At 35.1% G+C, this 26557-nt stretch overlaps 1 protein-coding gene across 1 annotated transcript in view; it reads right to left on the bottom strand.

Moving 5' to 3' along the window:
* Positions 1-1495: 1495 nt before the first annotated feature.
* Positions 1496-26557, bottom strand: part of Cse1 (chromosome segregation 1) — a 439186-nt gene continuing 414124 nt past the window's right edge. The window contains exons 24-25 of the mRNA XM_090402147.1: positions 16919-17153; positions 1496-1922 (exon numbers count right to left, since the gene is read on the bottom strand). Coding sequence (XP_090258273.1) covers positions 1833-1922; positions 16919-17153 — 325 coding nt within the window. The 3' untranslated portion in view covers positions 1496-1832. The remainder of the gene's footprint in view (positions 1923-16918; positions 17154-26557) is intronic.

Raw genomic sequence — 26557 nt, forward strand, 5'->3', positions numbered from 1 at the left:
AAGATTAACAACATAATTTCTTGTCAAGTATAATTTACAGTTGCAAAACCTTTATAGAGATTCTCTGAGTCCTAGTTTGGGATAAAAATCCAAGTCTGAGTGAAGGGCAAATGCTACTGTCTTTGGACCACATTACAGAGGTACAACTTCCTGTGAAAAGTGTCTGCACACATTCATATATGTATGTGTTACTGCTTATCAATAACATCCACCTGCAGTTGTTGTTGTTGTTAGCCTAGATGTCCCACTGCAGAGCAAAGGCCTCTCCCAACCTCTTCCACTCTTGTCCATGTGATGTCAAGCCATTTTTCAATGTCATCTATCCATCTTCTTTTTCTGTCTTCCAGGTATTCGACGACTCCTCTCAGCAGCCACTCTGTTGCTCTCTTTGGCCATCTATTACCTTGATATCTTGCTAAGTGGCCTGCCCACCTGCAGCTAGTTATTCTTAATTATTCCAAAATAAGGATATGAGGCCAGTATATTATGTCTATTTAATGCATGTGTTCTTCTGGCCATTAAACACCAAGGCTCGTGGTGTCAAAAAAAAAAAAAGGACAGAGGTTGTACATGTAAGGATGGAAGAGTATTATCACAATGGAGGAGTCAATGTTATAAGGTGGTTGCTTAATGACATAAGAAAAAGCAATTATTAATGGGAAATGTTAATATAGAGGGAGAACGAAACAGCTGACAGCATCAAGTGTGTAGGGGACTTGCAGGGAAAGATATGATTCTGGATTTCATAACAGTAAATACTGATGAATCATTCTATCACCCTTATGTGTTAGTTGTCATTTGACATTAGCATGGGGAATTAAAATTAAGACAAACGATAGTTAGGAAGGTATCAGGAGTGGAATTTCAAGCTCACTGTAAAATAAAATAAGAGAATGAAGCATTAACTGATACAGCATTTAATGACAGCCACTAATGAAATGCACTTGAAAGATATCAGGTCATCCCAAAAGTAATGTCATTTTGTATACTGTACTTGTCAAATGTATCTCAAATTGTCTAAACAGAATTTTTAAAGCATTATTTTTTACTGCTAAACTGAGGTGGCTTTATGAGTACTGCTAAGCTGAAGAGCACATAGGCACATCATGCTTTACAAGTTCAAAAAAAAAAAAGAAAAAAAAAAAAAAAAAAAAAGAAAAAAAAAAAGCAACAATGCCGATAACACTGTAAAAAATGTGCAAGAAGTGTATGGCAATAATGTTTTGAATATGTAAAAGAATGGTTCCAAAAATTTTGACAAGGGTACTTTAGCTTGAAAGACTCCCCTCGCTCTGGCCACCCTGTCTCTTTCTCAATAATGATATGCTCGAAGCCGCTATTACAAGAAATGACAAATTTTACTCTGTATTAAGATTTAATGAAAAAGAGTCTTATTGTAGCTTTTGCTGATGTCAGTAATGTGCTGTCTTTTAATAAAGTTTATATTTTCATGCTATGTATCTTGTAAGTAATAGTTAAAATTATTCAGTCCCAGTTAAATAAAAGCATGTTTATTACATGCATTTATATAAGAATGAACTGATGTTATGCATTCAAAAAGTAATACAGACATTATTTATATATATTATAGTAAACACAAAATTCTGTACAAAGTTGTCCAAATTAAGGGCAGTAAAAAACTTAATTGGTTAACTTCTCATGAAAAGTGATTCAATTCTGGATTAAAAACATTTCACAGAACATCTATATACAGTGCATTTAAAGCATATATCAAACATTTACAGTGACATTTGCATTTTTCTTATTTCATGTGTGTTAATTACATCCTCTGAAGAATAAAACAACTGTAGCTCTAAGATCTCTTCTGCTTGTCAAACCAAATTAACATTAGCTGCTTGCAAGTATCGCTGTAAATGAGTGGCAGCATCGGGAGCAAGTCCTGTAGTAATTAGTGGCAGGAGCTAAAATAAATAATAATAATAAAAACAAATATTTTATGAATAATGGGAAATGAATGATAGAAAAAGCAGTGTTTACCATAATATATCCATTATCATAAGTTAGCATTACAAATTTCATGCTGAAACTTAAAGGAGAGTTCAAGTGAGATTAAAGATCTTTTGTCTATTTTTTTTTTTTGTAAAGTCAGAGAGCTTTTTAATTAAGTTCATTATTCTTCTGAGATTTTTTAAACTTTAATTTTTGACATGCTTCCTGTAGAATATGGAAGAAGTCCACGTTTGCAATAGATACCTATTCATTTATTACTGGAGTAATAAAATTTTACCTTGAGTGAAATTCTGCATATGAGGAGCTTGACCTAGCACCTAATCTATGATAGCAAATATGGTTTTTTGTTATTATACCACATCCTCAAAAAGTACTGACATGTAGCTGAAAGGGAAATGCGAGTTAAGTTCTGTCCATTGTATAGAAGAAATAACTCTTATTACTATTCCTTATGTGCAAGGCATTAGTGAATGCATAGCAAAAGTTTTAAAACCACTAAATATTTTTGTTGCCTTTCATCCAAACAGAAAAATCTCCACCTTTCTCACTTCTCCAAAGGACAAGCTTCTACATCTCAATCATCCAGGTGTCTATGAGATTTCTTGCTCTTGTGGGTTATCTTATTTTGGACAAACAAGAAGATCTGCTTTTATTTGGCTAGAAGAACACGTCTTATATTGAATACTTTGAACCTAAACAGTCTGGACTAACAGAGCATGCCATCAACACTAGACAGAGTTTATTGGAATAAGACAAGAGTCCTTCACAAAGGTCGGTTCCTCATGGAAGCTTTATAAAGAAACATGTGAAACTTTACTTCACTCTCCTAACTTAAACAGATCCGATTGTCTACGTCTATCCCCTTTGGGGGAGATAGTACTTTTTAAATCAGCTAATCTTTGCTAACTTTTTTTTTTGCATACATATTATTTATTTGTTTTATTTTAAATTAATTAATTTATTTTTATTATTTTTAATAAGTTAGGAAATTTAATGATCTTTTTTAGTTATCTTACATTAGCTACTTAGGTGGTGCCTTTTGGAATTGTCAGTTATTGTTCCATCAGCTTTGTACTGAAGATGCCTGTGATATTCAGACGAAAATTATACTAATAAATAATAATTTATGTGAGTTAATTCGGTATTATAATTATTTATACAGAGTAACTTATCATGAGAGATTTTACATCTCAACAGCTGTATACATTTCATTTCCTTTTCTGCCTTCCTCCTCCCAATCTATATCCCAATAGCTGAAATCCCCCATAACAATTATTCCACCTGTATCCATCAGGCTAATTTGCAAGTACATGTCATCTACATTCTCCTGTATAGCTCCTGGATTACAGCTGCAGCCAATTACATATTTAGTCCGGGGTTGTTTCCTATCTCACACCAGATAGCCTCAAATGAACTGCCCTTTGAATCCCCCCCCCCACCCAATGTAATTCTACTCTTTATGGCTTCAATTCCTCTGCTATCATTAACAAAAACCCTCCCTCCATCCTGTTCCTTCTTATCCTCTCTGAAGCTTTGGCCAAGTTGTGCTGATTAATTCTAAAAACTAATCAAACCTTATTTCAAATACTTCTGGCATTAGTATGCATAGGCTTCAATACTCCCTTCATCCCATAACCTCCCTTACACCTACTTAGTCAACTAAAGTTAACCTGGGGGGTGCTACATTTTGCATCATGTGATCACTGCCACTTATCACCTTCTAGGTTGCCTGGACCCCCACTTACCTGCACCTCCCACCCCCTCAAACATTCTAGTTCCCTAACTTTGTACTTCAGAATTCTCAGTGAACAACACTTTCACACCAAATTCACTTAGATGCAAACAATTCACATTATGTAAATTCTTCCTTCTATCAAGCTCACTCCATGATCCTACAAAATCCACATCATTCCTCATGCACACTGACTCATTTGTGAACCATAGCTTGCCTCTATCACACCATGGCAACAGGATCAACCTTTACTTTCTCACTCTTCTTTTTCACATGCACTTTTTCACAAAATAAACATCTCTTTAACCTTAACTCTGCATCCTTACAGCAATGACATCCTAGCTCTTTATTCACTTAGATGCAAGCAATTCACATTATGTAAATTCTTACGTCAAACTCACTCCATGATCCTACAAAATCCACATCATTCCTCTTGCACAATCTGCACACCGACTCATTTTTCACGTGCACCAGCAACTCTTTCCTGTCTTCTCGCATACCACACTTGTCACCTGCTAAATCATTTGCACCAGTCAAAATAAGCAAATCTTTAACCTTAACTCTCTGCATCCTTACAGCAATGACATCCTAGCTCCAGGAAAACATGATTTTGTCATACTCTCCTCAAGGATTCCTCATATCAATGAATCACCATACAAAAATCTGATCTTTATTTTTGCTTTTTCATGCTCTGCTTTCTCTCACTTCTGTATCATATCCACCACCAAGCATTTCAACTACCACTTAATCTCATGTCCACTGCATCATTTGTACAGTCACTCATACCACTTGCAACACTAACTGTGCCAATTGCATTATCATTCATTTAGTCTTTCAACTCACCACTATTACACTTTTTACTCTCTTCACACTTATATTTGCTCATGAAACACTTTAAACAAACACATTACTCAGTTTTGTTCTCCTTCCAAAAATCTTTCATTCTGCAAAGGCCATATTATGAGTGTTTCTGTGATTAAACCTTTAATCACAGAAACACTCATAAATATAAAAATTTGTATTTGTTGCTAAAAATTTCAAAAAAGAACTTATCTTCCTGCATGATCTTCCATCCTCTAATGGTGACTTCATATGTATTGTGTTGGTGTTTACATTTGCTGTCTGCCTATCAATACTTGGTTATCATGAGTAGCCAAAATTATATAATGTTGATGAGACATTTCAGTTGTTTTTATTACTGGTGGATGGTACCAGTAATTATTAATTACTGGTACCTCCACCAGAACAGTTTCTATACCATGAACTATTTTTGTGTTTTACTGATTAGCACTGAAGTTAATATTCCATTTTAGTCCTGCAGAATAAGTTGATAAACATCTTAAAATCTATGATGTTAGATTCAGAACTAAAAACCTTTATACAAGTTATTATAAAGATATCAAAGCAACTGTCCAATTTAATAAAATAAAAACAGAAAAAAGGAGTCATGCAGAATTTCCCACTCTCACCAACTCAAAGAAATATGCAAATCCATATCTGAAGAACCAGGTCAACCATTAAATGGCACAAATATCAACCATATTAAATATGCAGATGATATTATTATTCTTGCAGAATCTGAAGCACAGTTGGAAAAAAAATAGAGTGCAAAACAGGAAGAGATGAGGAAAAAGTTTCAATAAACTTAGAAAATCATATACTTGAACAAGTAAAGCAATTTAAATATACTGGAAGTCTCATTACTCAACCTCAACAATACAGAAACAGTAGAATACAGATTTAACAAAGTAAGATTTACTATATTTTTTCATATAAAAATATGGAAAAATAACAGCCTTTCAAAAAGCCTCAAACTAAAACTCTATAAAATCATTATTATACCTATAGCAATGTGTGGGGCCAAGACATGGCCACTCATTCAGAAAGAAATACAAAAAAATCAGAGCATTTGAAATGAAATGCTTAAGAAAAATAACTCACTGGTCAGAACACAAAACAAATGATTGAGTCAAACACGAATTAAACTATACAGAAGATATCATAGCTGTAATTCTTAAACAGCAATTAAGATGGTTCGGACACCTCCAGAGAATGCCCTTTCAAAGATTACCAAACAAAGTCTTGAATGGAATCACTGGAGGAAGACGATCAAGAGACAGACCAAAAAGAACTAGGTTACAGTCTTTGAAAGGTCACAATTATTGAGCTTCAGAGAGATGACAAAAAAGGCCAGAGAGACAGAGAACTAGATAGCAAAGATTTGTTCATAGGGTACTCAACCCAGCATTTGACAGATGAGAAAGAAAAGGAAGAAGAGGAAATTTAAACTACTACATGTTACAGTAATCACCAACCAATGATGCGTTGAAGAAAAAAAAAAAATAAAATAAATAAAAATCAAAGCCGAAAATTAAATATCAAAACTATCCAGCAATTTTCTCAGTTCTTTTTTTTTTCTAATCTTATGATTCTTTATTTTGCGTCTCAAAATTTGAAATCTAGATTCAAAGGTTTCTTTCTTTTAGAAAGAGTTACTTTTTATTGCCTCTATGTAGTTTTTTTAATTTTATGGAAAAATTTTTGCATTCAGTAAGGAACATTTTTTTTTTTAGTTTGTATCCTTTTTTTGATGCTGATAAAATATTCTGATCATGCCTACTGCAAGAAATCTGCTCACAAATGCTTAGGATCCCTACATAATGCAATAAAAATCAAGGGTTAATTTTACATCAAGTATGGTCTACTTTCATCAAAAAGTTAACTGCCACAGACCTAGGATATAGTATGCATGATACCACAGAATGTGAAAGCAACAACTAGCAATGTTCCAACATGCATACAGTAACAAATTTATCATTTGTATTCTGGTTTATCAATTATATTTAACAGTTGTGAAGTTATCAAAAACATCTAATATGTGTAATTGTTAATAGACTTTTGTTGTGTAAAACTTATGTACCACTATCCTTAATGATGTAAGTCGTACAATGCACATAACTTGTCGGGTTTTTAATTGCTTATTTTTAATAAACTCCTTATTTATATTACAATGTGGTCTTAATATGAAAAACTTCCCAGAGAACTGCTCAACCTGACTGTTTTATACACACAGAAACCTGTGTGTATAAAACAGTCAGGTTTATACAAGGAGAACTGGAAGGTAATGGTGCAGGAGAAAATACAGTAGGCAAAACAAATTTTCAAAAGCAACTACTGTATTATACACAATTAATCATATTATTGAAAGAAGCAGAAATTTAGCAGAGCCTGGGTACAGTGGAGTACAGCTATCATATCTTCTCTATTAGTCTAAGTTTGTTTGATCTGGATTTTTTAAATATTAATATTTATTGTATACCAGTTAAGGATCAATGGGTGGTGACCGCTACACAGGAATGAGGAGAAATGCCTGGAGTTTCAGATGTCATATCCAGTCTTTACCCTCATACAGCATGCCCTTGGAAGTTTATTTTCCACTTGGTTAGACTATAATAAATTTAGTTTTAATCCTTTATCCAAGTGTAAGCAAACAAAGCTTGCGCCTGAAGTATTTTCAGGACTGAGGCAACTCATAGTAAAGGTGGACCAAGTTCTCATCACTCCTTATCTCAGTATCTCCCATAATGCAAAGCACATCTCTCTGCAGACATGTATAATGCTATGCATTAAGGGAAGGGCCACTACTCAGAAGTGGTGATACTAAGGCAGAAGCAATGGAGAGGTTCATCTTTACCTATATGAGTTGCCAAAAGGTGCACCACCTTATTATTAAATTACTCTGGATTTAGAGAAAGATGTTGGAAGTTTATTTTATACCAAGTGGAAAATAAACTTCCAACGTCTTTGTTGGAAGATAAAGTTGGTGGAAACTTGGTGGAAAATAAACTTCCAACATCTTTCTCTAAATCCAGAGTAATTTAATAATACGGTGGTACACCTTTTGGCAACTCATATAGGTAAATATGACCTTTCCATTGCTTCTGCCTTAGTATCACCACTTCTGGGTCTTGCTCCCACTGACGAGACCTCAATAAGCTTGAAACCAGTTGGAAGCTTGGATGATGAATGGCAATGCTGTAAACCGTGAAGTTTTAACTGAGGCTCGGCTGGTGCTGTCACCCAGGGCCTGAGTGGTGGTGGTGGTGGTGGGTAATGAATGGCAATGCTGTAGTTGGTGAAGTTAACTGAGGCACAGCTGTTGCTGTTACCTTTCCAGATGAGCGGCTCTGCTCGGCGGTGGGGGGGGCCTGCCACGATGTAGAGCCAACTGAGTTTCTTACCCTGCAGGTCGCTCATTACTGGGTGATCCAGGGGATTTTACGAGTTTTTGGAAGAGGTATCCCCGCACTTAAACAAACGGAAATCGGTCTGGGTAGTGGCCCTTCCCTTAATGCATAGCATTATACATGTCCACAAGGAGATGTACTTTGCATTATGGGAGATACTGAGACAAGGAGTGATGAGAGCTTGGTCCACCTTTACTACGAGTTGCCCTCAGTCCTGAAGATACTTCAGGCGCACAAACTTTGTTTGCTTACACTTGGATAAAGGATTAAACTAAATTTATTACAGTGTGCCCTGTTAGTATACATACACTGTATACCAAACAAATAATGATGAGCTGGCTGGTGCATCCCTGTTCTCCTAATGTACTTTACCCTTTCTAGCTTCAATTCTTCATTCTTCTGCTATCATTAGCAATCCTCCATACCCCCATTTTGTTCCCTCTGTCCACTCTGAAATCACTATAACCCTTGCATTCTATTCCTGTGTCTATACTAACCAAGTGCATATGCCAAATGCTTATACTCTCTGGCCAAGCTGAACTAACAAAACCCCTCTCCTTCATTCCAAATACTTCTGGCATTAGTATCGTTAAAATGATATGCCAGATCAGTAACTTTTTGTGTTAACTACTGATCTGTGATTAGCCGCACCTATTAAAAACCACACATATTAGTTATTCACAGGTTATATATTAGGTTTGTGCCACGAATATCATTTAAGTATTTCTGGTTTTCTTCCAATGTGTTTACCTACTTTGAAAATTTTCTGATAGGTTTTTAATGTTTTGGAGAAAACAATACTAGTTTTCCTCAAAACATTAAAAACTCATATTACATTCACTTATATCTAAAATGTGACAAGAGAAATTGCAACACAAAAGAAACAATGTTTAATTAAATAACTATATACATTAAGAAAATTTGTAACAGATTATACTTTTTCTCACATACTCCTCTGCTGAAATAAAAAAAAAAAATTCTAACAAAAAACAAAGCAAAGGAAGCAAATTCCTTTATTAATCCTCTCTAGGATTAAAACGACTATAGATTTTTATTAAGGTCAGTAAACAATAAACAAAGGAAACATTCCCTGAATATTCCTCTCTATGATTAAAACAACTATTGTGTTTTAATACAATTTGTTCCAATAAAGAAATATTACTCTGTCTCAAAGTTAACACTTATTACAAGATAAGGAACACATCCTAGCTTGTAACTTGAGCACAAAGAAATCTTAGGAATATTTACCTCACTCCAGAAAGTACACATGAAGAGATTATACATTAGAGTAAACTGTTTGCCATACAGTTGTCTAACAAAATCTTCAATTACATGTATCTGCTTCATGTAACTGAAGATTACATATTCAAATATAGAAATGTGTTCCTATATATGAATATAGGAACACATTCGCAGATCTCTGAATATGTTCATATTAACCCTCTCCTCTGTCATAATGGCTAGGTAACCAACCCATTACCCAGCCATTGGGTTTCTTCTTCTCTCAACTTCCTCTTGTCTTTGCACACATGCTTGCCAGCTTCAAACTGCTGTTATTGGCTGAAAGTGTAGCTCTTTATTGTCACGTCCAGGTGTTTATGCTGTCATTAGCAAAACATTATAACATAAAAGTTACAATTCATTTTAACATTTTAAAAATTGAATTGCATAACTTTAATTCTCTTTATAAAGTATCATGTTCCTGTAAACTGGCATACTTTGGACAGACAGGCAGATCATAAGGCATATACATCTGCAACCACGACTATGGTCAGTCAGGCCTGGCTGACCATGTCGTGGATACAACCCACGGGATCTCATGGAAAAAAAACCACCATGCAACTCCCACCACAGCAAATTCAAAAGAGAGAGACTATTCTTAGAATCAGCAGCTCACAGGAATCAACCAAATCTTAACAAATATGGTTGCATTAAGCTTCCTAAGACTTGGGAAACGCTTATCACCAGAGGTCCCACTTTACATTCCAGGCCACCTACAACCGCCCTTAGAGGGCGCTCCACCTTAGTGGAGTGCCCTCTAAGGACTTTAGTGTCACCCACGTGGTTGGACTTAGTATTCTTTGCATTTGTTACATTAGTTTTTTTTTTGTAATTCCTGAAGATATCTCACTGACTGAGACGAAATATAGAAAGAATTAAATTGTTTTAATCCTTTCTGAGTGCTGTATACAATCCATCAAGCCTCCAACATGATGTCCTCACAGCACTTAAGCCTCTACACACGGTCTCTTTAAAGACAGTGAATTTAATTATAACATTAAATTAAATTCTACAGCAGAGTATTAAAGAAACTATTACATCACAGTAAGCAGAAAGGAGGGAAAGAAATGCTTTTTTATAACCCCATTTATTTCCAATTTTTTTTAATGAAGAGTAATTAATGCATAAGTCACCTAATAAAAAAATAAAAATGTGTACCTGGATGAAACTCAGATAATCCACAGTAAACATAAACTCAATATCCATTCATCCTATAATCTCCCTTGCATCTTTTGTTGATGATCCTACTAAAGTTAAGAATCTGAGTGTGCTCCATTCATTCATTGTCATGTGATCAATCTCTCACCTCAACTGTAGGATGCCTGCACTCCCCCAACCAAAACAAATGGCCCAATCTGATTTTGTATTTCTGAACAATATTTTCAAGACACTTAACTCCTAATCCAGTCAAATGCAAATTATATGTCTTATATAAGTGCTTTCACCCATTAAACTGGCACCACACATCCACAAACTTCACACCATTCCACCTGTGCACTAACTCACAATCATAGCTTTTCTTCTCAGTTCACCACTCTCATTGTGGGAGAAGGCTCACAATCTTTACTTTCTCACTCTTCTTATTTGCTTGTAAGTAGTTCTTTCATACCTTCCTGCAAAACACAATTGTCACTTGTAGATCACTTGAACCAGCCAAAACAATTATTTGTTTCACGAGTAAAAACTCATTGCATCCTGTCAGCATTGCTAACATTCTTAATCTTGGCCCCAGGGAAACACTATTTCATCACTCTCCTCATCATGGAATCTTAACACAAAACTCAACCTAAATCATTTCTTTTGTTCTTTCATAATCTGCTATCTCTCCCCCACCTACATCTCTCCCATATCACTCACCAAGCATTTCTCCAACATGGATTTTTCTAAGAGCTGTGACTTTTATTATAATTATAGTGGTATGCTGTATTGCATTACAGCATTAATGAGAAGAACAATGGCAGGTGAGTCAATATGCTTGATTTTTGTTATGTTTTTTTGTGGGATATTTTTATTAATTTTTTTTATCCTTACTTGCATCCTCATCTTTTGTTGTTCAACTATAATACTTTTCATCTTACTTTTGCTACCACTTGTCCTCAACTTGTTTTGAGAGCAAGTGGTCTCATAAAAATAATAATCGAGAAAAAAATGAATCAATCATTGCTAATTATTTTAAAAATCAACTGATCTTTCAGCTCCTAAAATCAAAACTTCTAACTCAATAAGCTCCCTAATGTTCAACTTATTTCAACTTTATTTTCTAGTTTCATGCATTGTATGAAGTGCTTTCCACAGCAATATTCCCAACAGCAGCATTTTAAGCTGATGGTTTTTAGCAACAAATTAGTGCAAGCCTTATGTCGAACTATCCCCCCCCCCTCTAAAGCATGCTAACCTCCTTTCACATGTATTGGCAGACAGCACGTTGCTCTTTCACTGAGCAGATTAAGTTAAAATATAATCTGGGTTTAGAAAATGAAAATTTGAGGCAGTGGATTGTGGTGACATTTACTACAAAATTAATTTAGTATCATGAAAGTTTTGGGCTTTCACTGCTTACAGTAATAAGCTTAAAATAGCATTGGTTATATATATATATATATTATGTGATTTCCACTCATGAAAGGTTGTAAGCCAATAGTACATTAGTACCATGAATGGGCTATGGATTTTTTTATTTTTTACATGGTCAAGAAACCCTGGAACTTTTTCAAGCTACTTCTGGCCTCCAAATAAGCAAGGCAGTAGTTTCACATCGGTTGATGAAATTCATCTCCCACCTAAAATGGGAATAAAGCCATGAGTTTCTATAATTTGTCTCAACACATTTTATTTTTTTATTATTATTCTATAGACAGCTAAACTTGGGGCATGGATCCCATGCTAGCAAGCGCATCCCCAAGTTGCGGATAGGAGAATGGCCTCTGGATACAGAGGTTAGCTACGAATAAACAGGGAAACCTGTGAATATGAAGTCGTGGACAATGGGATGGAATCTACCAACAGGAAGTGGTGAGATAGACAGCGGCATGGTTATCTCTATAAAAAGCCACACGTTTCCATTGATGGAGATGCAACATGGCGAGATGTAACCACCATTCAATAAGTTACAGCCCGCTGGAAGTTGTGGCAGCAACAACTTTCATCCTGATCAGCGGAAGATTACCATAAGTGACAACAGTGTAAAGGATACTGTGGTAGGCGGATAATCATGAAGAATGAGAAATGGCTAGCACACTGAGCCTCTTTAGAAGGCTATTACTGGACCTTGTTCTATTTTTCCCTAGTAAGATAGTAGTATGGATGGACATTCTAAAAGATAGTAAAGCGCACAATGGTTCAATACATGTGCATGGCAGGGGAAGAAACCAGGCTTCCCAGGTCGTAAACCAGCGAAATCTTTATACATTCATTGGGATGTGGAATGTGAGAACATTCCTACAAATTGGAAAATTTGAAGAGAGAAATGGATAGATTAAAAATAGCCATATTGGAAAATAATGAAATGAGATGGAATGAGGAACTGGAGACTTTGGAGTGGTGATTACAAAATCATTTATTCAGGTGATGAGACAGCAAAAAATGGAGTTGCGAGTGGTTCTCAATAAGAAATGGGGAAAAAGAGTAATCAACTCAGTAAAATGTAGTAGCAGATTGATAATGGTAAAACTAGAAGCAAAACCAATAAATATTATAATAATATAAGCTTACATGCCTACTAGCAACCACAGTGATGATGAAGTTGAGAGAGTATATGTAGATATTGAGAATTAATCACACTTACCAAAAAGGAAGATAATCTTATTGTCATGGGTGATTGGAATGCAGTCATTGGTGAAGGCAAAGATGGTAGAGAGGTATGGACTTGGATGCCAAAATGAAAGAGGGGATTAGGCTTTTTGAGTTTGCCACCAATTCAATCTGATCATTACTAATACCTTTTTGGTACCTCATACCAGGTACCAAAAATTTCTCTGTTTTCAGATTATTTATGTTCCATTTGGACCTTTTCCTTGGTTGTGACAGCTTTTTAAATTTGAGATTACATTTCAATAAAACCAAATTGTGGTATACTTGGAAAATGCTAGGGGATATAGGAAGGTACCAAATAGATTATATTATGACAAGAAATAGATTTAAAAATCAAGTAAAATCATGCAAAAGTCACCCAGGAGCTGATGTTGACAGTGACCACAATTTGGTTTTATTGAAATGTAATCTCAGATTTAAAAAGCTGTCGCAACCAAGGAAAAGGTCCAAATGGAACATAAATAACCTGAAAACAGAGAAAAACCATAGAAACTATAAGCAGCAAACTGATGAAAGCATTAAAACTGGAGAGGGAAAAGAAAAACACAGAGGAAAAATGGACTCATTTGAAGGATACTGTCAAGGCTGCCAATGACTACATATAATTAAGGAACAAGCAAATAAAAAAAGCCATGGATCACCCAGGACATTCTAGATCTAATAGATGAAAGAAGGAAATACAAAACTTCCCTAAATGAAGAAAGAAGAAAAATATAAACATAAAAAATATGATAAATAGAAAGTGTAAAGAAGCAAAAGAATAATGGTATGCAGAGAAATGTAAAGAAATAGAAGATCTAACAAAGACTGGAGAATCGATAAAGTTTATAACATTATAAAAGGAATAAGCTAGCAAAACAAGATAAGTACAATTATCAAAAATAAACAGGGGAACATACTTATAGATAAGGAAGAAATTTCAGAAAGATGGAAGGAGTATTTAGAAGATCTATATAGCGGAAAAGATCTAGATGGCAAGGCTATAGAAGATGAAACAAGACTTGATGTGGAAGAAATTGGTCCAACTATATTAAAAGATGAATTTGAATGGGCACTGAATGAATTGTCAACCACAAGGCACCAGGCATTGATAACATCCCTTCAGAATTAATAAAATACTCAGGAAACATAACTAAGTCATACCTTTTCAAGACCATAAAGGATATTTATGAAATGGGGATTGTACCCAAAGATTTTACACAATGTCCTATCATACCCATTCCTAAAGTAAATAATGCAAACAAGTGTGAAAATCGTCAAACAATGAGCTTAATATCACATGCTTTGAAAATACTACTCAAAATTATACAAAAAAGACTAACAAAGAAGGTTGAAGAATATGTTGGCATTGACCAGTTTGGATTCAGGAAACAGCAGGGGACAAGAGATGCGAAAGAAGATTTGAGAAGAATCAAAATACTCTGATAGTCTTTCTTGACTTGGAAAAAGTCTTTGACAGTATGGACTGGAACCAAATGTTTCACCTCCTAAATACAATAAAGGTAGATTGGAGAGATAGAAGGCTTATATTTAATCTTTACAAGCATCAAGAAGCCCTAATAGAAGCAGCCAGCAATAAAACAAAAACCACAATAGCAACAATACATAGAAGGGTAAGACAGGGGTGCTCTCTTTCACCCATATTGTTTAATCTGTACACTGAAGATGCAATAAATAAATTGAAAGAACTAATAGAAACAGGAATTAAGATAAATGGAATTGATATTAGCTGGTTATGGTATGCAGATGATATAGCAATTATAGCTGATAACGAAAACAAACTGAAAGCCACCCTGACAAAGATGGAAGAAATTTTCACACAGTATAGCCTAAAAATTAATTATAAGAAAACAAAATTATTGATTACAAGTAACGCAAATCCAATGAAAATAAACCTGGAAATAAATAATAACCTAATACAACAGGTATCCTCTTTTAAATATCTTGGAAGTCTAATCACAAAAGATGGAAGAAACCAATCAGATATTAAAGCACGAATAATCCTAGCCAAAAAAGCATTCTACAACAGAAGGAACACTTTTACCAGTAAAGGACTTAGCATCCAGCTCAAAAAAAGCTAGTGAAAACATACATATGGAGCATTGCATTATATGGTTGTGAGGCCTGGACTAACAAAACAAGATATCAAAAAGTTGGAGGCATTTGAACTTTGGTACTGGAGAAAGATGATGAAAATCAGTTGGACAGAAAGGAAAAGTAATGAAGTTCTAAATATAGTTCATGAAGAGCAGTCATTAATGAAACACATCAATAAGAGGGGAAAAAAGCCTAATTGGACACCATTTGAAGCATTGGGGATTGATTACAGAAATAATGGAGGGGACTATAGAAGGAAAGAGGCCACGAGGCAGACCAGAATTTCATATATAAATAATATAATGATGCTAACTGGTGCTAAGAATTATGAAGAGATAAAAAGGAGGTCACCAGACAGGATGTTGCAATGTGTTGCTATAATTAGCAATCTTCGGACTGATGCACCAAAAGAGAAGAAGAAACAGGTAAAATGTTTTACTGTTCTATAGCTTCTCCATAATGTGATCCACATAGATGTGACTAAAGAGGAGATAATATACCCTCCTCTCACACCTGATCTAATATCAAACCATTTTCTTGTAGCTCCACTTTAACTGCTAATTTATAACTCAAATACAGACTATGTATTGCTTAATATGTCCTGTTGACATAATTAATTCTAGCATTTAACACTCTTGGCACTTATCCAGATGTACAAAACTTAAACACAGATCTGTTATATTTTTATGATTTCTCAACTATTTGTCTTAAAGTGAAGATCTCATTCTGACAAACTCTATTCATCATGAACCTAGCTTGTTCTTCCTAGTTTTTTTTTTTTTTTTTTTTTTTATAAATAAGCCACCTCTCAAATATGCTTACATAAATCTCCTCTGAACACTCAGAAAGGAAATTCCTCTGTCATTTTGATTTCATAGATGATACTATGAAAGCTCTGCTTCAATCATCTGAAATTTGATCTTCTGACCAAGCATTCTAAGTTATGCAATATATGATGTGATGCACTGTGCAAGAAATGCATCATATCCTGCGCTGCAAGATGACAATCTTAGATAGAGACCAAGTTAGTGAAAGAGGGAAAAAATCTTGTTTGACAATATGAAAATTATGACATGTAAAGGAAAGTGAGATCTTTCTTGTAAGAAATCAGATAGGACTGCATTTTAGAAGCACTGAAACTTAGTTATCCTTTTCCCATCAAAAAAATGGTAGAGAGGGAAAGATCCAGGTTTAAAACACTGGTTATGCAAAAAAGGGGAATATAGCATACTGCCATCAACAAAGCTATTGTTAGAATATGAACTAGTAAGAGAAGGTCACTGAAGAAAAGAAAAATAGCAGATAAAAGTATAGTGCCTGAGGTACATAATCTAGGACTAGTGGGAAAGTGACCAACCATGATATGTAGTGAAGGACAAGAAGACTATCTTTCAGCAACATGACAATGCACCATCTGTATGTATGAGAGGCGAAATAATGAAGGACATAAGCTGTACCAATGAATCTGGCAAGGGACTGGAAAGCTTGAGTGCAATATGAATAGAAAGTAAATTTTTCTGAATTTGGCCCTTCCAAAATCAAATTGGATGGATGTCTGTTTTAAAAGCTTTGTGAGCTGTTGAATATATATATATATATAGCACCCACAGTATATATGTGGACTGTTGTCATCTTCAGATAAAGATGACAATTGCCATTTCTACAATTGTCAGCACTGGACTATATGACAATAGCTATTTCTGTCCAAATAAAAACAATTACTGGTATTACAAGAACTGCAGAAATAAACAGCAACAAGTAGAAACATAAAATTACATACCTTTCCAGGGTGGTTAACTGAAAGTTTGTGCAAACACTGAGCAAGATTTAATCTTGCATCAGGAATTGTTCCTTTAAAAGGATCATGTTGTTTACGATCAACAACAAACACTAGCTGGGAATAAGCAGTCTGATATCCCGGTGTGTCTTCAATTTCAATAAAATGTTCTTCATCGGGTATGGTGTCATCTTCTGGAAGTTCAAATAATCCTATAAGTGCTTGGAGCAGTGGTGTCCTGTGGAAAAAAACAAAACTAAACAAGAAAGCCTACCTTACTTTCTCACTCTTCAGATAAAGATAATATTATTATATTCACAGTTTAACAAAAATACAATACAGCAGAGAGAAACTGAATTAAACAATGGTTCAATGACACATTTCATCTGTTAGAGTGACATAATTTGTTATTCCATAAAACTAACACATACTCATACAGGCAATACAAAGAAATAGAAAATAAACAGAATAAAGTTCTATGAGGGACATCCTCTATGAGTAATCACTGGTAACCTGAGATGTTGAGCAGAAGTACTTTTAATTACTGTTTCTCATTATCATCATTATCAAATTCCTGAAATGTACCCTCAACATCACAAAAATCTTACATCATTACTAACTTCTAATCAACAATTTTCCTCCAAATCAATCTGTTATCTCCAATATTATCATAGCTCATATTTCTATCTTCTAAGCCACTTTTTACCATTCCCTCTGGGCAGAGAACACTTGTTTTGCTAATATTTCCTCGCCCATTCTGTTTAAGGGACCATACCATTTCTGCTAACACATTCCTGGATGATAACAATGTCAAATTCTTTCCTAATATCCTCATTTTTAATATGATGTTGCTACTGTTCATGCCCCTAATCTTTCTCAGGGCTCTCCTGTCTGTGGTCTCTAGTCTTTGGTCAAGTGTTTTATTTCTAACCCAGCTCTCAGATCCAGAAGTGAAAATTGGTTTGAACACTGTCTCATATACTAATTTAGTGTTTTGATTAATTTCTCTCTTATTCTACATAAATTTATTCAGTTAACTTCCTACCATACCAACTTTGTTCATTCTGTTGTCTATTTCCATATTTAATTTACCATCTTCACTAAAAATTGTGCCTAAGTAGCTGAAATGTTTTACTTGTTCTATAGCTACTTCATTCAAAATGTAGTTGATATTTTCAATATTTCCCCATTTTCATGTCTTTGTCTTGTTATTGCTGATTTTCATATGAAATTTATTACAAAAGTTATTCAATTTAGTCAGGGAATCTTGTATAAGATTCCCTGACTAAATTGAATAAAAAAAAGCCACATTTCAGGCTTTTGATGGCTGTTTCTACTTCAAGTATGGACATGTATTCCTGATTACATGCCTGTTGTTTATGGTCACCGATTTAGCAGTATTGTACTGGATTCATTTAAAAGTAAAACATCATCCGCATAAAGTAAAGAGCTGAGATTAACATCTCCAATTTTGATATCAGGGGATATAATAACACATGGGATAATGTACATCCTTGTCTGACACAAGATTTCGCATCAAACCATCTTCCTGTACTTCCTTTAATTCTAACTGTTACAACTCAAATAAAGACTAAGTATTACTTGTTATAATGCCCCCACTGACACCATATAACTGAGTTTTAAATAGCTTTTCTCTTGGCACTTTGTCATATGCCTTTCTAGATCTACAAAACTTAAATACAGATCTTTGTTATATTCCCACGATATCTCAACTATTTTCGTAAAGTGAAAATCTGATCCTAACAGTCTTTGGCCCGAGTCCAGTTTGCTCTTCACCATGCTTCCTTTCCACAATCCTTCTCAACTGTTTCTCAAGTATACTTGCATAAATCTTACCAGGAATGCTCAGTAGAGAAATGCCTCTGCAATTCTCGCATTCAGTTTTATTTTCCTTTTTATATATGGGTACTATGAGGGCTCTACTCCAATCATCTGGAATTTGTCCCTCTATCCAGGCCTTCTGAACTATGCATTGCAGTCACTGCAAGACTTTTATACCTCCATGCATGAGCATTTCAGGTCTAATATCATCTAATCCAACTGCCTTTCCACATTTCAGGCTTTTGATGACTTTTTCTACTTCAAGTATGGACATGTATTCCCGATTACATGCCTGTTGAGTGTTGTTTACTGTCACCGATTTAGCAGTTTTTCAAAGTAATTACTCCATACATCAAAGATATCTTTTTCTATAGTTTTCAGGCCACCTTTATCATCTCTAATTCCTTTTACAGCACTCATTTCTCCATTTTTGAGCCTTTTCAACAGCCTCCAAAATATCTTGCCACCTTATTGATATTTATTTTCCATGTTCTTACCAAAGTCTTTCCATGACTTTTGTTTAGCTAGTTTTACACACTGTCTAGCTTTCTTACATTTGTCTCTGTATTCTCTAAGAGCACGAGACGACTTATTCGCCAGGAACTTTTGATATGCTTTCTTCTTTTCCTTCACTGCCTCTTTAACTTGATGTGTCCACCATGCAGTCTTGATTTTTCTATCCTTGCAAACAATCTCATCATAGGCATCTCTGGCTGAATCAATTAATGTTTTTTTCAGGAGAAACACTGATTGATTTCCGAAGAATTGCCACTGAATCTCCAAGGTTTGGTTCCTGTTCTCAAACTTTCATTTTTTCTTGAATAATGTTTGCGTATTTTAGTCTACAGTTCACATCTGAAAGCTGCTCAACTTTTATTTGATATAAAACTTTCTTACATGTTTTATCCTGCTAAAGACTAAAGACTTTACAGCACTCATTTCTCCATTTTTGAGCCTTTTCAACAGCCTCCAAAATATCTTGCCACCTTATTGATATTTATTTTCCATGTTCTTACCAAAGTCTTTCCATGACTTTTGTTTAGCTAGTTTTACACACATCACTTTGATAGTGATGTTTTCTTTCTGGTGTCCTGCACCAGAAAGAAAACATCACTATCAAAATAACATAGTCAATGAGACTTTTCTTATTCCTTGCCTCTTCTATGTGAATTTGTGCACATTTTTATGTTGGAACATTGTGTTAATAATAACCAGTCCATGTCCTGAGCAGAAATCCAACAGGTATTTATCATTACAGTAGGTGGTCGGTTAACGAACAGTTCAGATTGCGAACAAATCGGACAACGAACACAAGAAGAAGCGACACTGTGTGTAAGATTTGTAGAACTGTATTTTGCTGCCATCTATGAACGGTTTCTGGAACAGACTTTGGCAGTCATATACATAACCTTTTTGTGCACTAGTTGATTTCTGTTCTCTGAATTTTTGTAAGTGCTTTTCTGAACTTTTTATTTAAAAAAAAAAAAAAAAAAACTGATAATATTATAGGGCCTAAAAAGAGTGGGCAGAAGATGTTGGATGTTGCTAGGCAGTATGGCTTGAACAGGTTTACAGTAGGCACAATCTTAGCTAAGAAAGATATAATCAAGAAGACTCAAGCAGCTAAAGGAGTAACGAAAATCACATCTGAGAAACAAAGATGTGCCATCCATGAAATAATGGAGAGATTGCTTTTAGTTTGGATAAAGGAAAGGGAAATGAAAAGAGATGTAACTATATGACTATCATTCAAGAGAAGGCTAGAGAAATTTTTGAAGAACTGAAAAAACAAACCCCACATTCGTCACATGAGGAGACAGAATTTAAGGCTACCACTGGATGGTAGAAGGAGATCTGGCATTAAACATGTGGTAATGCACGGTGAGTCTGCTAGTGCAGATAAAGAAGAAGCTGAGAAGTTCTGTCTCAAATTTCAAGAATTCATTAAAAAAGAAGGATATTATCCACAACAAATTTTCAATTGTGATGAAACTGGTTTATTTTGGAAGCGCATGCTGAACCGTACCTACATCATGAAAGAAAGATGAGAAAAATATTCCTGGGAATAAACCCATAAAAGACTGATTGACATTACTTTTGGGAGCTAACGCTAGTGGTGACATGAAACTTATACCGCTTCTTGTCTATCACTCTGAGAACCCTAGAGCATTCAACAAAAATTTCATAATTAAAGACTGCTAGTGATGTAGAGATCAAATGAAAGGGCATGGGTCATGCAGGTTCTTTTCAAAGAATGGCTGTTTAAAGTTTGTGCCCCAAGCATTAAGGATTACCTTCAAACCAATGAATTGCCATTGCAAACACTGTTGCTATTGGATAATGCACCAGGACACCTAAAAGACCTTGAAGATAATTTACTGGAAGACTTTCCCTGGCTGATAGTTCAGTTTCTGCCTCCAAATACCACTTCGTTGATTCAGCCAATCAATCAGGAGGTTATTGTGGGTTTCAAGAAATTGTACACTCGCGTGCTGTTTCGTCGGTGTTTTGAAGCGTGCCAGTTCTCCTCAACGATGGCATTAAAAACGTTTTGGAAAGAAAAACTTGATATTCTTGAAGCTATCTGGCTCATTCAAAAGGCGTGGTCAAAGGTCACTCAACAACAGTTGAATTCTGCTTGGCGAAAGCTGTGTCCATCCTGCATTCAGGGAGACAGAGATGATGTCCCTGAAATTATGACAACTGCTAGAGATCTGGAATTGGAGGTGAATGAAGATGACATTGAAGAGCTGATAATGGAAAATGAAAATGATCTGACGACAGAAGAACTCCAAGATCTCTTGAATGAAGAACACCAAGAAACTCAGCGAGATGTGTTTCTTCTGAAAAAGAGGAAGACGAAAGAGGACCAATGCCGACATCAGCTATTAAAGATCTTTGTCGTTGAGCTGCGTGATCTTTTGTTAATACTGCACCAATCACATACTTATCTTCATAGCTACACTATCTCTACTGGCCTATCATTGCTATCTGTTTCGAATTCTGCTTTCACTTTTCATTAGTAACTTGTAAAAACGATTGTTCATAATGTATCTCAAGTCTTGTAAATTATTGGTAATTTTTGTTTGAAATGTGAAGAAACACTCAAGTTACAGATCTTTAAACTTGAAGATCATATGATTCCAAAATGATAAAAAGACAAGCAATAATGAAACTGTTTTAATTTAATCGTAGAAGCATTGTTGCTAAAGATTCAAATATATCTTGTTATGAAAGTGAGCTGCCAATCGTGTAAATAACATTGATAATTAAAATTTAAAAGCATTCATTTTATAATTAATATGAGCAATTATAAATTATAATGAATGCTGAGGATTTAATTATAAAGGTCAATTTTTTTTCTGAAAAACTTTAGTTTCTGAAAATCTCAGCATATATTTCGCAACATGATTTTTTTAACTTTAATTTTTGGGAAAAAAGTGCAAGTTATATTTGAGTAAATATGGTAGTCACCAGGATTCCTTAACTACACTGAAGAACCTGCTGTCATAAATTTAAATGAAAATCAGCAATAAAAAGACTTTGAAAACAGGCAGGAACACTGAAAACTTCAACTGCATCTGAATGAGAAACCTACAAAACAAGTACAATTTAGTGAAGAAAACAACAGAATAAGAAAGCTAATGTGGTGAGAAGTCAAGGCTGAGAAGAAGGCTCCACCAATCGACCAACCTTTGCTGGCAAAGGTTGGTCGATTGGTAGAGCCTCTGCTACTAATGGCAAAAAATTAAGCAAGTTTAACAATGCTGTTGGCACACTCTCCCTCGCTGAGTCTTTGGACTCCCTGGAGGTGTCAAATAATAATAATACTAGGGAAGATGAACTACAAATGAAAGGGTCAAAGAAACAGACAGATGAGTCTCTAACTCCATAGAGGTCAGATGTTAATAATAATAATAATAAAATTGGGCTGAGATAGAAACAGGCCACTTGGCCTAGATTCATTAAGGAGGAAACAGAGTGAAATTAGTCAAAACATTGAAGTAGCTGTAAACGAGCCAATTTTAACTTATGGATCGAAAACTGGGTTAGAAATAAAAAGTTGTTCAAAGACTAAGGACTACTGATGTGAGATTTCTTAGGAAAATTAGGGGAGTGAACAGATGGCATCCATGACAAACATATAAAAGATATTAAGAAGAAACTTGACATTGTGGGCATTCAACAATGTGTGTGGTATTTTCATTTAAACAGAACGAGAGGAAATGTTAATGAAACTGGTGTTTGATGCCATGATGGCAGGATAAAGATCCAGAGGGAGACCATGATGTAGGTGTACTGATATAGATAGAAGTGTCTTAGAAGACCAAAATATAAGGTCTGACAATATTGGAGTTCTGACTAATAAAAGAATAATATAGGGAGAAATTGTAAGTAGGAAATTAATAATAAAGTAAGATTTTCATGTTGTGGTGTCATAAAATTCTGTTCCCTTGAGGGTACATATCAAGAATAAAGGGGGAGGGAGAAGCAGGAGGGTTTATATAACAGGTTAGTTATATTAAAATAGTGTGACTAACTTGCTAAACACACTAGACTATCACAAGGAGAACTACTTCCTTTAACTCTATAGCATCATCATCAACATCAGAGATTTGGAAATAAATGAAAGGAATATACATTCATCCACTGTTCTAAATAGTTTTAGTGGAGAGAAAAAGGGACTCTTTTTTTAATTCCATTTGGCTATGAAGAGGGTTTGTTCTGCTGTTTTAAAAACAGACTGGAAATTAATGTTTTCAGTATTCCACATGCAAGATTATATCAGACTCAAATTTTATGGCTTATTGAGTACTTTACGGGGAATCTATTGGGCTTAGGATATATTTATGGACTTATGATAGATGTTTCTATTTTAGGAATATATGCTTATTGTTACAATTTTTTAGGGGGAGAAGAACTTTTCTACAGTAGTCTGAAGGGATCAAAGTGGGCATTAGGCCCTAGGTCCTTGAGTTTTTAATAGCACAGAAAAGAATAAGTGCTAGGACCACTACGGTTTAATTTGTACATAAATGATATAGAAAACAGCCTGAAAGGAAATATTCAGTTGTTTGTTGAGGCAAAATTAGGTAGAGTAATTTAATTGAGGCAATATGGAGAGCTTGCAGGATGATTTAAATAGGCTGTCAGTATGGGTAAAAGATAACAGGTATCAGTTTAATGTGTAGAAATATAAAGTTATGCAATGGATTTTGGGATAAATATATTACAAGCTGTGTATTGCATTGATAGAACTATACTCCAGGTAGATGACGTATCGCTAAGGTTGCTCATAAAATTATTTGGCTGTTGAAAAACACACTAATAAGTAGCAATAAGGAAGTTGTTATTCCTCTTTATAAGGCCTTGATACATCCATATCTGGATTACTATGATCAGGTCTGGTCTCCTGGGTTTCTTAGACATGAGGAAATGGTAGAGAGGATTCAGAAGTGAGCAAGCAAGATGGGAAGTGGTCTGTGGAATGCTATGAGGATAGATTGAGGGTGTTGCAGAAGTTGGTTGATAGCCAAAAAAAGAGGGGATATGATAGAAACATTCAAGTTAAAGGATTTTATAAGAATGATGCAGGGGAAATGTTTCAACACTTAGCTAAAGGGGGCAGAACAAGAGTTCATTCACCTCTGGAAGTTGAGTAAAAGTGTGGTTAGTAGGGGCATGATGACCAGATTTTTTACACTTGGAGAGTTGTGAATGAATGGAATGGGATGTCAGAGTCAGTTGTTAGTACTTTGTCTATTAATGGGTTCAAGGAAATGTATGATAGATTGTGTAGATAATTTGGATCTCCCATGATGAGTCTTCAGACTCCATGGAGGTGCCCTTACAATATAATAATAATAATATAAAGAAATAGATGATATCGATTCCTTATCATAAAAATGATAAGGAATCGATTTCATGTTTTGGAGAATGAGAAAGCAGGAAAGAAGAAAGCACATAAGATTTAAGAGAAAGGCGATGGAAATATTTTAAGATAGTATAATATAATGGGGTGGAGAGAGATTTTGAATGCAACAAAAGGGTAAAAAAAAAAGCGTAATGAATAGTTATCAAACTACTACCTGTGCACTACTACTACTATGAGATCAATTTCTAAGAAGGTTATGGTACTCCTCAAACACTGTATCTCATCTAGATATTTCAAATATACCAACAGAACTCTGGTCTAGCCACTGGCAGTCCTCTTTTGCCAGTGTTAGCAAATCTTTATGTTGAAACATCTGAAAAAAAAAAAAAAAGGTCCCAGAAGAATACCATCATAAACCAAAATTATAGAAAAGATACGTTGATGATATATTCTTAATTTGGAACCATGGATTATCTTCACTTTGCTTTTTCATGATTACCTGAATCACCAACACCATAACATAAAATTCACCTATGAATTAGAATCTAACGGTTCATTCCCATGAACCATTAGATGAACCATGAACCGTTTGGTGAGAATGAACCGTTAGAATCTAACGGTTCATTCTCACCATTATATAGACTTCAAAAATTGAGCATTATTTCTACACTAAGTGTAAGAGACTGATGACTCAATAATGAGTCAGCAGGCTCTTACACTGAACCGACACGAGACCAGAAAAATTTCTAAAGAAGAAAACAGAGACTTCATCATGCTTCCATATATTAGCTGTTTCCATACAACTGGCAAAAATACTTAAAGAATATAAAATCAAACTAGACTTCACTACTCTGATCAACAAAATCTCAACCTAGCCCACTTTATCTGAATGTTTATTGGCTATGGTGCGATTGCTGGTCATCTTACCATGAATAGACAGAAAAAATAAAGCAAACAATGTACTGAAGAAAATGTCCAAAATATTGAATACCAAAGGAGTGAGGCTTCAGCATCATCATCACATGTGCTCTTCACAAATAAGAAAAGTGTTAATAGGATAAATTGGAACTATTACACCATTTCTATGACACAATAGAGAGAAAAACCTGGGCGTCTGGAAATGACACCTGATCCTAAACTTCTAAATATTAACCCAAGTATCAACTTCTAAATACATCCTAGCCATCATTAGCTGTACACATGCCCGTGAATGCATAAACACACAAACAGAGTACTGAAGAATGCAACAAACAATTAGAAATATTTTAAAATAACATCACACACACACACACCCAAAGTCTGTGAGACCACATATTGATGGCGGTACGCACAACATCCATTAGAAATGTTGCTACTGCTGGGATGTCTGCATCTTGCAGACTACTCTCTCGAGCTCCCACCACAATTTGAAGACCAACAGATTCAGATTGGGCCAATCGGATGTGGATTTTTCACCTCCAACCATTATGTGGTCCTTGTCTTGTGTGCAGAGACTGAGTCCTGTTGGAAGGTCCACTGCCTACGATGAAACAAAATGTTCAGAGCCGTATTACAGGCTCCAGCATGGTACCTTGATACACTTTGGCAGAGGTTTTGACCTCTTTTTTGCAGGAATGCAACTTGGATACCTCCTAATACAAATGGCACATTCTGTGTGACCATTCAGGGCATATATTAAATTGTTTGGGGAGTTAAATGACTCTTCAATGGTGAAAATCTCATCTGTGGAGAGGATATTTCTCAATGGTGAAAATCTCATCTGTGGAGAGGGTGATAAAATCAAAGACACCTCTCTGCATACTGGCAGAGAGGTGTCTTTGATTTTATCACCCTCTGCTGCATAAGTTGTGGTGTAGGAAGTGTCCAGTAGAATGATGATAGGCTCTCACCCCAAAGTCATCAATTAGTACGTGACATAGTTCTCC

This window comes from Typopeltis vanoorti, chromosome 12 (genome assembly GCF_054136105.1).
Source record: "Typopeltis vanoorti isolate ZY-2024b chromosome 12, IOZ_Tvanoo_1.0, whole genome shotgun sequence".
Classification (NCBI taxonomy): Eukaryota; Metazoa; Arthropoda; class Arachnida; order Uropygi; family Thelyphonidae; genus Typopeltis; species Typopeltis vanoorti.